The sequence below is a fragment of the Acanthaster planci genome, linkage group LG03 (assembly GCF_054643075.1).
Source record: "Acanthaster planci isolate LZ-2023a linkage group LG03, COTS_SCS, whole genome shotgun sequence".
NCBI lineage: Eukaryota > Metazoa > Echinodermata > Asteroidea > Valvatida > Acanthasteridae > Acanthaster > Acanthaster planci.
In genome coordinates this window covers 24,423,393-24,438,310 of record NC_141779.1, presented here as the reverse complement: position 1 = coordinate 24,438,310, position 14,918 = coordinate 24,423,393, and the positions used below count along the sequence as shown (strand labels likewise).

Sequence of the window (14,918 nt, the reverse complement as noted above, 5' to 3'; positions counted from 1 at the left end):
CTTTTTACACCCTGAAATGCCCATAGTGCTTGATTGTTGAAAATAATGTTGCCTTTTTAATTAAAATACACGTACATGTAAGTTCAAAATTAACTTACATGGCCCAATTTAAGGGTGCTAATGAAATGTCTTCTACTGAGCAAAACTTTTCCTTGCGGGATGGTCTTATAAAATAAAATGGTGGCAATCTATAGAAAGCGATTTTCCTCCTTTCCAGTGAGCGCAGACCCTCAAGGTTATGGCCTATGTTTCGCTGGGCCGACCGCCGAACATATAGGCCTACAGCTAGGTTCAAAAAGGTAAGGCCATCTCACGGTGGGTACCGGATGAGGCATTTTCCTTCACCATTAGAAAGGTACAGAGTTGAAGAAAGTGAAAACTTGTTCGTAATAGTATTTTGAAGGCAGACGACCTCAACCCAAAATTAGAGTACAGAGAAGTGTTCTTCTTCTACACGAGAGTTTTAAAATAATGCCTGCTGCGGGGTTGAATCATGGAGGAACTCCTTCCTCCATGGTTGAATAGAGGGCACCCAGGCTGGCTTTCATGCTATGCCCGTCATGTCAACGGTGTCACCCACTTCAGCCCAATTACCGAATACGATTTGCACTTTTCATGGTTCACAATAAAGTTTCAGACGGGATTACGGGGAATTCGGTCATGCGATACAAAATCAAATCTTTTCAAATTCGCTGTGTAAACACCACACAAGCACCGTGCGTTTTGTACAATTTGTATGTACGTGTACACACAACCGGCTCTTTTCTTTTCATGGTGGGGTAGCAAATTGAATGCGAGCCGGGCATGCTGTGTATTGAGCGATAAAAACCTGGCTTCTCTGGAATGTGACCTTTACTGAGCCTGGAGATCGCTAGTGCACTCGGTCCAATCGCTCCCGGGCCACACAGGGAGGCGCTGAATTTGAAAGTCAACGGGTTGTTAAAAACAAACCCCAGCCGTGCAGCAGTTCACCATCTTCATAGGCACTGCATCATGCAATCCATGCACGTTCCCGCATAGCAAGTTTCCTATGGCTCGATCAGGAAGACTTAACAGGTTCGGTGGCATTGTTTAGTTTGGAATAGAAATTGGTTGACATCAAGTAGGCACAACCATGTCATTCCTTTGCCCAAGCGTGGGTCTGCTACAGTTGAAGCTCAGGAGGTTCACAAGAACAGGTACGTAAACGGTACTATGAACACGGTGAACACATGGTTTTGAAAGATCAAAGCTTGCACAGGTACATTTATTTTCAGTTTGCACCAACCATGCTTCGATCTTGTGTACCTACAGCGTTCGCGTTCTTATGTATTGTACACATGTACAGGTATGCCTGTAGTCCACATGTTGACATAACAAATTGAGCACGTCCTCGTTTTAAAATCATGTAACGCTGACAGATCCATCATTTACAAAAGGGGACGCAGAAAATTGAGGTGAATTGGAGCTCAGTTTTGTCAAGCATGTTTCTGTCTTAAACCGGTTTGGAACAGAGGAATATAACAATTATAAGACAAGATATCCCTTTGAAAAATCGACCCGACTAAATAAATACTAAATACTAGATAAAGTTATTTATTCCCAAAATTAACAAGTTTGGGTTAGGTGGAGTCAATTTACTATTCTTTCATGGCGTACACACATGATTAATAGACGCTCGCTTCGATAATATTTTATACTGGTCGAGTTGGGCTCCGTTATCAACGGGGTGGGGAAGAGTTCCATATACGGACGCCAGTCATTATTCCCTACGGTGACCTATAGTATTATGCTGCAGAAAGCAAAATCTTGTCCAGAAAAGTTCAATTAAAAGGAGGGAACTAAAAACAAGTCGTCGTTTTTCAGCCTAGGGTTTGCGCATGGGATTGCAAGTGGGGCCCGTCTAGACTTTTGGGGCTTTCGCCGGCTTGGGTCACGGGTGGTTTTTCAAGAACCGAGACCTGTAAGCCTACAGATATTTCATACAAAACTACAGGGACGGTCAGTCAGAGAACACAAATCAATCTGACTTGACTAATTGAGATTTCTAAAGCCATTTATGTCCTTTATCATCAGAGGATTTTACAGTCCCTTCTTATAGTCCCATCCACAGATACCCCTTTTCATTTTCCACGCAGGCCTTGCCACTTCAAGGTCTAGAGGCCTTCGTTCTAACATCCGAAATCGGGGCACCTCCGTCGCCTTCGAGAGAGCAGACAGTGACGTCTCCATTGCGTCACAGGGGGGTTTCAGCGCCCTCTACGGTGAAATTAATTCAGTCCGTCCAAACGAGGAACGAGACGACACCTCAGAGCGCTGTAGAGCAAATTGCGAGGAAAGATTCGGTGGGATTTATATCGGTGAAGGTAGGCCCTACATGTGTTCGTGTACATAGAATGTCAGATTAAAACAGCACAGTCGCAAATTCTGCCAATCATTTTCTAGATCTCCAACTCAAGTTATCAAATTCCGTCCATCATTATGCATACTTTTAAAAAAACAGTTATACGGCAATATCTATTTTGCGCAAGTCAGCTTTTAATTTTTCAACGGTTTTATTTCGACAACCACAGCTTAAACAGAAGAAACGACTTCCACATTATATGTGTAATTATTTATTACATGTAATCATTTATGTAAACCTACGGAGATTCGAATAATCTGTTCCTTTAAATCTATGTTATCCATTTAAACGAACGGTTCTATTTTGTCAATGTCAATTTTAAAGATGGAATGTAATATTTTAACATTGTCATTTTTGCCCAGATTCTGGTAAACCTCAGAAAACAGGAAGCAACACCTCAAGTTGCCAACACGCTCCAGACGTAGAATATTTTGCTCAAAATCCCGCCACTGTCCAGTCCTTTACTTTTTTTGAGGAGACATTTATGTCATGTCAGCATCAGTGTCTTGACAAACTGATGGTTGATGAGATGACAAACGAAGGCGCACATTTTGAACAACGAACCCCACTCCTGTCGAATTCCTCCCTTCCTTCCTCGTCAAGCAAGGCCAAGAGGGCGCCTTATAACTTGCCTAACTGGGTCCGACAGCGGCGTTGCCTACCACGGCTGGACGAGGTCGATTTCGATATGATCGATGCGATCAGTCTTGGAAGCTTGAGTATCTCCCCGTCTGAGATCGACACTCAAGATGAGAATAACAACACAGCTATTGTCACGACAGGACTAGAGAATGGGTCAAAGGTCAATTCTAGTCGTGCAAAGAGAACTTACAGTGAAGACTCGAGTGATGGTGTTTTTCAAATTCAGAATCCTTGTGAAAGCCATCAGACAGGAAAGTTTCCACGCGGTGGTGTAGGAGACCGTTCCACGTACTCGCCAAAGAAGACAAAAACTTCGATGTCAACAGATAAATTGGCTTTCCAACAAAAACCCATTCAGGAAAATGTACCTTTTAATCCACCATCGAAACTCAGACCTGCAAAGACAGTAAGAAAGTCACCCAGTACGGAGAGCCTGCGCAGACGTTTAAAGAAAAGAGAGTCGCTTCTTCGACCAAAGCAGCTGAACAGTAACCTTAGCAACGCTAGGACAAAGACGTCCTTGAAGTCAAATAAAAAAACTCTTGACGAAAGTAATGGGGCAGTTGACCCAAAGGGCACTACTCAAGTGGGAAGTCTGGTTCGATCCAAGCCTTTGTACATGCGGGCAACGTCGGAGCGCGCACTGGATCCATGTGCAATGAAGTTGCGGCTTGAATCTTCAATGGCCAGAAAATGGCGCCAAAACGGGGACAGGTCACCCCTTAGCGAGGTCACCAACGTCAGCCAGCCGCAGGCATCTATATGCATGCGGATGGAGATCGTACAACGACCAGTAATGCGGGACGAGAACCACCGTAATAAAGGCGCAAGAAAGATACTGGAGCCCCCTCAGGGTTCAGGGAAACTGCCAGCGGGGAAGCTGAGGCCGACACCTCAGCGGTCCAAGTCGGCTTACTCCAAGGATCTCACCGAAACCAACAAATCTTTTCCTCGTAGATCAACAGAAGTAACAGAGGACTCCTCTCGACCCATAAGCCTCAAGGAAGAAAATATCGACAGCCTTTTCCGCAGCAGTTGCCAGAGTATGCACGATATTTTAAACTCCGATACAGACGTCGTTGAACTAAGTGAACTTACAAAAGTAGTGAACCCAAATATCGACTCAGCTTTTATTTGTGACTCATATCACCAAGAAAACCCGGAGCAGGCCCAATACCAAGCCGACTCCTCGGGTCATATACAGCGACCACTTTTGGTAGCCACAAATTTAAAAGAAATGGATCAACAAGCCACACAACTTCAGCCAATTTCTGAAGAAGAAAATGCAATTGGTGATCACATGGTGAATGCAGAGACTGATGATCCTCAACCGCCGAAGCGTCTCATCCACAAACCAACATTTGCCGACAACTCCGTTAAGGAAGCTCGTATTGTAAGCACAACCAAGATGGCGGTCAGTCCAAATCCAAATGAGGTAGATGCTTCGCTCGTGCTACCGCCAAAAATGTTGAAATCCGCGTCTTTTACTGCACCGAGTAAGTCGAACGAAGGCAACATGACGTCTTCTAAGTCCACCACAAGATCGGCAACAAATGTCCGCGCACTGCAGACTCCTCTCACTCAACAACAGCGGCGGAAGGTGAGACGCAGACCCCCTGGCAACAGAAATGGGCACGGCCATCGCGTTTCGGCTGTGGAAGCATCCAGGGAGGATATCATAGAAGTCGTTGCCGCTATGAAAGTATCGCTGGACTCAAACAAAATCGCTCAGGAGAAAAGCAACGAAAGGCGTGAAACCAATTCCGTCAAGGACGCCCTTGGCGACGCTGTAGCTGTGTACGACTGTGAGGCGAGGCATGAAGATGACGTCACAGTCAAAGTTAGTGACGTCGTCACGGTGCTAAACAAGGACGATCCTGATTTGCTATTTGTAGAGAAACGCGCTGGTGCCAAGGAAGAGGGTTTTGTGCCGAAAAACTTCCTTCAACGTAAGAAAATAGACTGAATCGTTTTGTGACACTGAATGTTTAAATTAATCCAAAGCTTAGCTTCAGGTTGTTGAGGTCTTCTAAATAAGTCTGTAAACTCCAAGGTGGTTTCCCTGTACGTCTCGGCTTTACATGTAATCCGACTTTTGGCAATATCTGACAACTTATTGATCCAACAACTGCACGATTTAGAAGGCAGACAAAACCTGAGATTAGGCGAAGTGAGTGCATTTTAAAAGATCTACCAAAAATCTAGTGTGCAAATTGCTTCCTGTTAAATTGGAACTGTGGATATGACAACGAGGTAGTATCAATTCTAACTATTACCAGTAGTCTTGCACGATTCGTTCTTAAATATTGAACAAGCATAACAGATTTAATTTCTTATTCTTTCGTATTTTTCTACAGAAAAACCGACCTCAGATTTTCATCGAAAAGCCAGTGATAACAACTCAGATATGTCCACTGTAGAAGTTGATGAATCCGTCGACACGATCCTTGAGAAAACAGAGCTGAATTGTCAAGTTGGAAATTCCCAATCCAAAAACGTCCCTCAACAAAAACTTGCCACATTTGTTCCAGCCAATCAAATCCTTTCACCTTGCCAAGCAATGAGCCAATCAGGTGACATTTCTTCAGTAGAATGGAGTGACCAAGTAAGTTGCGCAGAAGCCCGTAGTCTGCATCATCATTCTTCAAGCCAATCGAAGATCAGGAAATGTGGAAGAAGTCATGCTGGTGTGCCTAATCGCAAGTTTAACACCAACATTAGGAGCGGGACAAACGCTGTTCTGATTGAAACGTATGTAGTGGTGAGTGATTATACAGAACAAGATGAGGACGAAGTGAGCGTGGTGGAAGGAGAAATCGTGGTGGTGAACTCGGACCAGCAGCATGAGATGGACTGGATGTGGGTATATGTACCTCGGACGGAGAGGTTTGGATTTGTGCCCGCATTCAGCGCCAGACCGTTAGGTTTTCATTTCTCAGACGTGTAATTACATATGTACATGCCTTTTTAAAACACATGTAATGCAACACATTGTACCACTGTGGTTTCATGTTCTCAAAGTTTCAGTAAAACGAATGTAACTTAGCTATTGGTGTTTATGTTTTTCGTGCAAATACTGAAGTGGACTTTTAATAAACATGTCAAGATTGGAGTTTGATGAAGAGGCCATCCATTTCCCAACATTTTCATGACTATGTACATATGCTTTTGATATATATCAATAATGACTATAATACAAAATAAAAAAAATCATTTTCCCTTTTTTTGTACTCCTTAGGCAGGAAGTCCGACTCCAGAAAATAGTACAGTCGAACTGCCTCATTAATAAGAGGTTGTTTGGACTTGGATAATCACCTTATTATAATAGGAACCTTGTATTATGAGGAATAAAAACAATGAAAACAAAGGATCGGGACCCCAAAATTTCCTTGTTCTAAGCAGAATCTTGTATTAACAGTGCTCGTCTTAACGAAGTTCGACTGTACACATGTACATGTACCCTTAATGCTCGATATAAAATATATATATATAATATATGGCCCCCGATGTCGAGAGATTGAATGAGGACAGCAAGCAAGGATCAAAGTACCTAGAATAACATAGAGTAATACTCTAGATTTAATTTTCCTGATAGAACATTTTCATTGCACAACTTACACAGTTTTGTTAAACAAGGAAGTTCGTTCTTAATTTTTTTTTTACCGTATCCTACGCAATAAGATTTAAAACATACATGTTTTAATATTCACAATGAGTAATCAACAAAAATTCATCGTTGTCTAATTTGCATTGACGTAAAAGCAAGATTACCATAATACATGTATATGTATATCGTGTACATATATTTGCAAGTTATATTTAGGCTGCTTCCAAATCCGTTGTCTAGAGCTAGGTCTAGGTCTTCACTCCATTGAAAGTACGTGGAGACGCGTAGACAATAGACCTAGCCGTAGCTCTGGAAGCCGGTTTCGGACACGGCCTTACACTACTAACGATGTCATCATTCTACATATTTATAGAGCCTTTTGCGGTGATTTGATGTCAAAGATTCCATCAAATCAAATACTACGCACGAGACATTACTGTATTTACTATGGCGTGGATCCCCATAGGAGGGATATACTGTATTCCCACTTGTTGTTCAGGAGATGAGGTATACAGTTAAACCTCGACGACAAAAGTGGTGTTCGTACAACATCCTGCATAAAACAAGGAATGTTTTATTGTTTGTCTTCCAATATTGACGATCATGTTTCAACAAGTATATTCGTAACGTCCCAGCACCTTGTTAGAATATTTGACTACATGTATATAGAAATTGACAATGAAATGAGACTATGGACATTTTAACTGTTTATACTTCAATATACATTATATCGTTCGTAATATATGTATTTTTCTCAATAAATAATACACGTATTCAGTTACCGTTTATACGCGCAGTTAACGTGCATATGCAATTATACATTAAAAAATTAAAAGTAGCGATTCCAATTATGTGCAGCTCAAAGTTAATTATCTTTTACTACCTTTTTCTGTGTGTATTGTTCAAAACATGTTTGTAGTATTTTCATAAATATGTCAAATAACAATACTTTAATAATACATATATATAGCAAATATTTTAGAATCATTCATAAATAATGCAAACATGGACACTTACGAGAGATAGAAGTATCATTTTATAAAGGTAGAATGGTTGATGGATGTACTAGTTTTGAATATTAAGCAGATTTGACGGTTTGGTTTTAAATTATGTTGTCATTACAGCTGTGATATAATCGGTCGAAATACAAATTCTTAATTTTGGGATACAATGCTCAGATAATCATTATTGCAAAGGTAGACATATTTGGAGCAATGTGTTACAGGTTTACACCCCACATGTCGAATTTCGTTGAAATGCGTAAGGGTAGGCCTTCCTGTAAAGTTCAGTCGATGACTTTGAACCCACATGGTCATGAGTGTCGATTGGCTTAAACGCCAACTGTGCGTTGAACTTGCTTGAAATGCAGCATTGGTTGACCGTGCTAATAAACGGGCGTCGTTGTACGACTTTCCACTCGACATATATCTTGCCAACTACATTGCAGAAGTCGATGTCAAAGGATTTGGGGGGGGGGCTTTGAGCGAAATGGGACCCGAGAGTAATACGCCGCGAATTGCAATATGGCGACTTGTACAAACCGACTTAGAAATAAAAATTCTGATGGAAATGCATTAGAGACGATCGGGACTTTCGTAAGACTGCCGACTTGGGCAATTTGCCTATTCATCAACAACTGTTGACTCAACTACAGCATAAACCAAATTGTGCAGCATGCCTCATAACACGAACCAAACGCTTCTCACACATAATGGCCACTCTTCCACTAGCTTCCCATCAATTATAAAATCATGTACAAACCAATGCTTCTAACGTATCGCTCACTACATAACACGTCTCCCCCACACTCCTGTCTCCATACAATTCCGGTCGTTCAGGTCTCTGGTCTGCTAACCAGCATCTTTCGGCAGTACCGAGATCGTTCTAATCCTGGGAAACACATCATTCCGTATCGCTGCCCCACGTCTATAAAAAATACATGTAGTCTCCCCTTGAACATGCAGTCCAGCACATCTCTCAGCTCTTTCATAACAGAACTCGAGAGATACTTTTATAACCTTGCTTTCGGCGCCAGCTTGTAAGCAAATATATATTTTTTCCCTGTACATATTAACTGCAATTAATTTACTTTCACTTTTGTACCGCCATGAACGCCTTTTTCTCAGGTGAATTTGTGCGTTTTATAAATGCTCTTCTTATTATGTGCGTGATATTGACAATTTATGTAGCCGAAAGCTACAGTACTTTTATTTCCAACGTATCCATTGTCTTAGTGGGCGTGGTCTCAGTTTCAAGGATGTCACTGTAACGAGGGAGCTACGCCAAAGAGATAGGCCTAGGCCTACTGAAGAGGTGATTTTTGTAAAGTTTCTTTTAGGTTAGTGGTACCGTGATGACAATATGTGAACATGTATAATTTTTACTCATGTCACTCTTGACACAGACCCCACTAGTCCAACTTGTATAAATAGCGAAAACATTGTCATGACAACCACAGTTTCCCTTGCCTGTTTGCAAACTACAGCCGTTGAGGGCGTCCAATCGGTGACGTTTTCTACATGTTGGTTGACGTTCGCGCTGAACAAAGAGATGTTCAGAACAACGGGATCGGGTGAGTCGTGATGAATTGTGAACTTTTGGTTTGAGGTGGCATATCCGTACTTAGAAACCTGTGTTAAAGAGGGAAGAAACGTTTTTATTAAGGCCTATGCCTGTTTTGTAGACTGGGGGTGGTCGATGGATTGGATGTTCAGTAAAATCGATTGGTTTAGCCATGCCTATCTTTGAACTGGTTATGCTCCATCTTCAAGAGATCATTAGACACACGACTTACTTGCAGCGTGTATGAACCAGGGAGGAGTATTTTCCAATACTCTCCCAAAGAGGTAGTGAACTGCGGATGGGGCGACTTGAGTTCGACAATCGATACACTAGCGCCCTCTATCGGTCGGTTGTCAGTGTTGAAAACTTGGCCCTTCGCGCCTGTAATAGATAAAACAACATTCAATTAAAACACTTCACGTTACGTGTACACGTAGCCTTCTACGTACATGCACCAGTATTACATGTTTAACACACAACTTTCTTGAAACGCGTTTGAGTAGGCCCTGAATTTTTTTAAATACATGTGTTCCCCCTTGATTCACGGGGAGAGAGGTGATTTCTCTCACAACAAATAAAAGTTAATAATAAAATAATAAAAGTTAAAAGTTAATTTTTAGACTCTGGACTGAGTGAGACTCGGAAAATTGGATTTTCATTCCTTCGGTGGGGAGCGTTTTCCAATTCTGAACAGTCGACGTTAGCCCTACCTCTGTTGGCCTGTTTCAGGAATTCCAGCATCGGGGATCTATTCTCCTCCCAGTACGCCCGAAGCTCCGACGCGGCCGGATATTTACAGCAAGACATCTCGACGGTGATTTCCATGCAACCTCCGAAGATGTAGTTGAAGTCTTGCATCCCACCTAGAGGATGGAAGACGCCACTTTCAATATTGGAGGATTGATTTTTTTTGGTGGGGTGGTTTTCTGGAACATTATTTAATTTACATCTATAGGGAGATGGGCATTATGGTGAGTTAGTTTAGAACACTGAGAAGCATCTTATAATTCTTTAAAATGTTAATTTTGTTTTGGTTAACAATTAGGCCAACCAGCGCCAAGAATCTTGTACATATATACGCTTTCTTGAGAAAGCCACTCCGCTAGCGCTACAATCTCTTCTCCAAGCCAGGAGCAATAGGGAGTTCTCCTCTCCAAGCCAGGAGTAATAGGGAGTTGAAACTTTGGCACAATTGTGACTGAAGATGGGAAAATTTGAGGTATTCGTTTCCTTAGCCAATTAACCACACACTGCGTTCGGATGGGCTGATTACCTTCCTGTTCGTAACTTGTCTATATCCTGCAAGAACGGGGATCTTTGTTTCTAACCTTCGGCTTCGTCTCCAGTTCAGTTTTAGACTTCAGCTTCGTGAATACAATCCTAAAGCTGATATACCAGCTAACACAGGAAATAATTCGTTCTAACAAGAACCCAAATTGTGGATTATAGAATATTGCATCCGAGTTCAAAAAGTAAACCTTGTGTGAGAAGCCGAAACTGAGACGAAGCTAAATACAATTTTAAAAAATTGCCTTGGACATGCCCACCTGCGACTGAATACCAGTCTGCCCCGTTGGTAATCCCATCCACGAATCCAGTGTCGGTGTTCGGGCTGCAGATGTTCTCCTGAACCAGATGCATCCTGGGATGTGCCTTTGAATATGTCTTGGCCAGGAATCGGAACACGTCATCATCAGGACTCTGGTGATACGCAGTGTCCATAGGCCGTTCAGTTCCTGTTGATATCCATGAAAGATAAACTTGTTTATCAATTTCCAACAAGGCTGTATGATCACCAGTTTCAATAACAATATTTATATGGAGCTGTTGGGGGGGGCAACAAATCAGACAGTAAAATTTCCAAATCTCAGCATAATAATTCCTCTCTCGCCTATACCGCACCAGGTTGCCCCGTGTCGTAGGGGTAGTTTGCCACGAGTGCCCCGCCGTGGAAGTTAGCTGAAAGAACGAACTTGTTCCCGTGTATCCAATCGACGACGGCCTTCGTTTCGGGCTGAATCGGGTCGACAGTCGGCTCGAAGTAGTCTGGGAAATTGCGGTTCAAATCGTACCCGTTGCTGTTGGCTCTGAACAGGCAGTGGTGAAGAAAACAAAAATCTTGACCCGACTCCTTCCATAGTATTTCAAATTAAACAAACGCAGACACCCACGAACACCTGAACGTTTTCCTAACTAGTTTTCAAACCCATTTTCTTGGAAAATATTTTCCTAACTGAAGAACTGAATGGTCACAAATTCCAACTTACGAGAATGAAAAGATATCTTCATTCACTGACACAGACCCACTAGTACATCCAAAGTGGAACGTAAATTCAATTTGCGGGAAAACCATGCATCTCAATCATTTTTTTTATTATGAACGGGAATCTTTTTCAAAAAAAAAGAAAACGGAAGAAAAAGAACAAGAAAAGAAACCCTTCAACATGCCTGAATATAGTTGTTATGTTCGCTTTGGCAATTTGGACAGAAAAAGCTACCTCAGATCAACACCCCTGCATCTTTGTTTGGACACTTCGAAACCGTCTGGGTTCATGGAGGGCATGATGTGGATTCGGGTGGTGTCCATCAGTTTCCTTATCTGTGGGTTTCCACCTCGATATTCCTTGAGGAGGTATTCGATAAGATGAAGGAGAACCTCCCTGCCAACAGCCTGAAGGCGAAACAGTAAAGGAAAAAAGAATCCGGCGTGGTCATCAAGGCTGTTGTCAATATAGACCCAATTAGCAGTTACCAACGCAACATTCCCCTCGTCACATCATTACTTTCGTCATTACTGTGCAATCAGTATTTAGAAATGTTAAAAGAATATACAGCAAATGGTTAAGGGGTCATAAGTACTTCACGTAAGCATAAACGCAGTGTTATTTCAATTTTTCACAATAAAGAGGGGTAGATTTGAGGGATAAAACATGTAGATTTAAAGAGAGTCCCCATTTCAATATGACATCTTTACTGCTCAGCAACATCATCAGATTGACCCTTGTTGGTTTACAACCATAGGTGACCCACGTTTGACATCAAGACCTAATGAGGGCTAGTGCATGTAGAATTTTTATTTGAAAAACTGGTCTCACCTCGTTTCCGTGCATATTACCAACGTATTTGGCCTCCGGTCTGCCTATGATGCGACCGTGTGGTTTCTTACCCGCCACGGCCACTGCCCACAAGTCTCTCCCTATAGTAAAGCATTGAGAAGTTATCGGGAATTGCGGAAGCACGCTCGTGAGTTTACAAGACAGATTTTACTGCTCAGAGGAAGGCGCGGTTTCCTGAGCGGAAGGACACATCCGTCAATCCCCAAAAGCCCATTGTTACTCTGCTTTCTTCATTTTGCGCAGCATGCATGGATGCAGTTAATTTTAATAATGAAAAAAATACGGTGCGGGATTCCTTTGAAGCTCAAATTGAGGGGAGTGAACAGACAACCTAATTTGATTACAACTTAAGAAATCACATGATCTAATTCCATTTTAAGAAGCCAGTTTCAATCTGCTCACAGACATCTGTTCAAGTTCTCCATGAATACATAGACCACGTATGTCTAACTTTGGATGTTTTACATGCGACAATCTTAGAACTTTAGAAGTAAACAATTTGGCAGTTTCTCCATTCTTTGGCATTAATAAAAAATTAAAAAACATAAAAATTACAGAGTTAAAAAACTTCTTTATAATAACTGGTAAAAATTGTAATTTTCAAACCTTGAACCGATTTTCCAATGCTGTATATGTGACTAGTATCTGGATACATGTTTGTCAGTGACGTCATCACTGACGTCAGCTGTGCATGGTTGTGGTATTCAAACTTGACAATGGGTAGGGCACAAACTCCACATGAAATCACGAACAGAAGGAAGTGAACTGCCCTTCCTGACGTCATGACGGAATTACATTCATTAATCTACAGGAAAAAAGTGGAAAAACAATTGTCGACACCATTAAACAGTTTGAATGCAATGCAGTGGCATAACGGGGGACCGGCAGCTTTTTGTTCTCCCGTGCAGTTCCCCCTAACCCCCCCCTTCCTTGGAAATCTTGAAACTAACACAACCGACACACAAGCAAAGGATTATGCTTTCGGTGTGTGACGCGGCGTACGCCCTACCTGAGAGTTACGCCGCTGCCAAGATGGCAAAATACAGAGCCTACCATAACAAGTTAAAGGCTGGAGATCATAGTCGGGCAAATAAAAAAGGTCCAACCTTTCCAAGCAATCTGTTAAAGTATCGAATTACAGAGGAAAGTTGATTGACTGATGGCGGCGAAATAGCAGATTTCGTCCAAGATGGTCGAATGACGCTCACGGTGATGGGTGGTCGATTATTTCCAACACCCATCACACCAAACACACACATCGCAAAGGTTATTGGCCGATCTGGCACTGTCCCTAAAGCTATATCACGAAAGCAGATCCAGCGCGTTCAAATGTACACGAAAAACTTCCAGAGCAAAGAAAAATTTATCATGGTTACTTGGATTTATGACCGGGTCAAGGCGCTAATTGAGAAAAATACTTACATAATCCACTTACTTTGAGGGGTGTCAGAGATGACCATCTAGACTTCTTCCTCATGCCGATGGTATACACGTCTCAAGTTCACGTGCACTTCAAAACCCATTCATAATTTTTTCCACCCTAAGCCATAGAAATAACAGCGTGACAATTTGCAGGAAATGGAAGATTCGCTGGTTCCAGACACCACTTGCCACGGCAAGGCACTGTGGGCGCCAGCGATGGTTAGACCCATGCACGTTATTAATAGTGAGCCGAAAAATGACACATTTCCGAATGGTCAACCAGGCCTAGATCCTGAGACTAATTACTACCGGGCAAATGGCTGTTAGGAACAGACGGAAATTGTTCCTATACAGACCTCGACTGACGTGGCTGTGTCAGTCCTTCCTGATTTGTCTGGCTTCCTCAACGCAATTGTGTTCCACATTCATTATTGAAAGTTATAACACACGAAGTCACAAACCGAAGCCACAGGCTCCGTAAAATAATAGTGTTTTTATTCGAGGATGTGCGCCCAGGCAGTTAATGCAACTGTTGCATGAGTCATGTCCTATATGAGGACTGGATTGCTAAAGATCGGAAGATTTTGCCTGAGCTTTGTGCCCACGGGTGGCATTTGTCAGCGACACAGCATAGATCTCAGTCAACAGGCTTCAACCACACCCTTCTTCAGAATAAACTCCGTGAAGAATTTATGAAAGTGTTGTCATTAATAAACGTTGACATACCAGGGCGGATCCAGGATTTTCCCGGGGGGCATGATCTACGGTTTTCCAAGGGGGGTGGTAAATTAAGAGCACTGATTGTATATTTTTGTCAATGGTAAAATGAACGCGGGCGCGTAGTGCAATTCCCTTATTTTGGATTCTAGACGCTCTGTGGTGCGTTTTCAGGCAGTATTACCCCTCTTTTTCCTTCTCCCTCCTTCTTTTTCTTCTTTCCTTCTTTCTTTCTTTATCTATTCATTTATTTTGGGATGAAAAGGGAGGCGTCACAGAAAGGAAATTAACTCTCTTGGGTGGGTGCACTACACATTCCCTTATTACATCGTAACACGTTAAAAAAATGCACCAACAGTTTTCATTTTTGCTTGGGTCTTTGTTGTTATTGTTGTTTGTGTTTGTTTGAACTGTATGATATAGTATTAACGAAAGGAATCAAGGTTACAAGGTTGTTTCCAAAGGAACG

General features: G+C 42.1%; 2 protein-coding genes across 3 annotated transcripts; one reads left to right on the top strand and one right to left on the bottom strand.

The window, feature by feature from the left end:
• The first annotated feature begins 829 nt into the window (after window positions 1–829).
• On the top strand, window positions 830–8,071 carry LOC110973122 (uncharacterized). Its single transcript, XM_022223664.2, has 4 exons — window positions 830–1,178; window positions 2,118–2,345; window positions 2,746–4,974; window positions 5,383–8,071. Exons 1-4 carry the CDS (start codon window positions 1,115–1,117, stop codon window positions 5,970–5,972), a joined length of 3,111 nt encoding a protein of 1,036 aa, XP_022079356.2. The 5' UTR covers window positions 830–1,114; the 3' UTR covers window positions 5,973–8,071.
• A 63-nt stretch (window positions 8,072–8,134) lies between these two features.
• On the bottom strand, window positions 8,135–14,135 carry LOC110991093 (carboxypeptidase D-like). 2 transcript variants are annotated; one of them, XM_087135076.1, is made up of 9 exons: window positions 13,733–14,135; window positions 12,917–13,115; window positions 12,290–12,390; window positions 11,693–11,865; window positions 11,097–11,281; window positions 10,742–10,930; window positions 9,905–10,057; window positions 9,427–9,575; window positions 8,135–9,262 (listed from the first exon to the last, which is right to left on the bottom strand). In XM_087135076.1, the coding sequence occupies exons 2-9, from the start codon at window positions 13,092–13,094 to the stop codon at window positions 9,017–9,019; spliced, it is 1,374 nt and encodes a 457-aa protein (XP_086991202.1). In that variant the 5' UTR covers window positions 13,095–13,115; window positions 13,733–14,135; the 3' UTR covers window positions 8,135–9,016. The 2 variants fall into 2 exon arrangements, with proteins under 2 accessions (XP_086991202.1, XP_022111952.2); XM_022256260.2 differs by having other exon boundaries at window positions 13,746–14,135.
• Window positions 14,136–14,918: the final 783 nt, after the last annotated feature.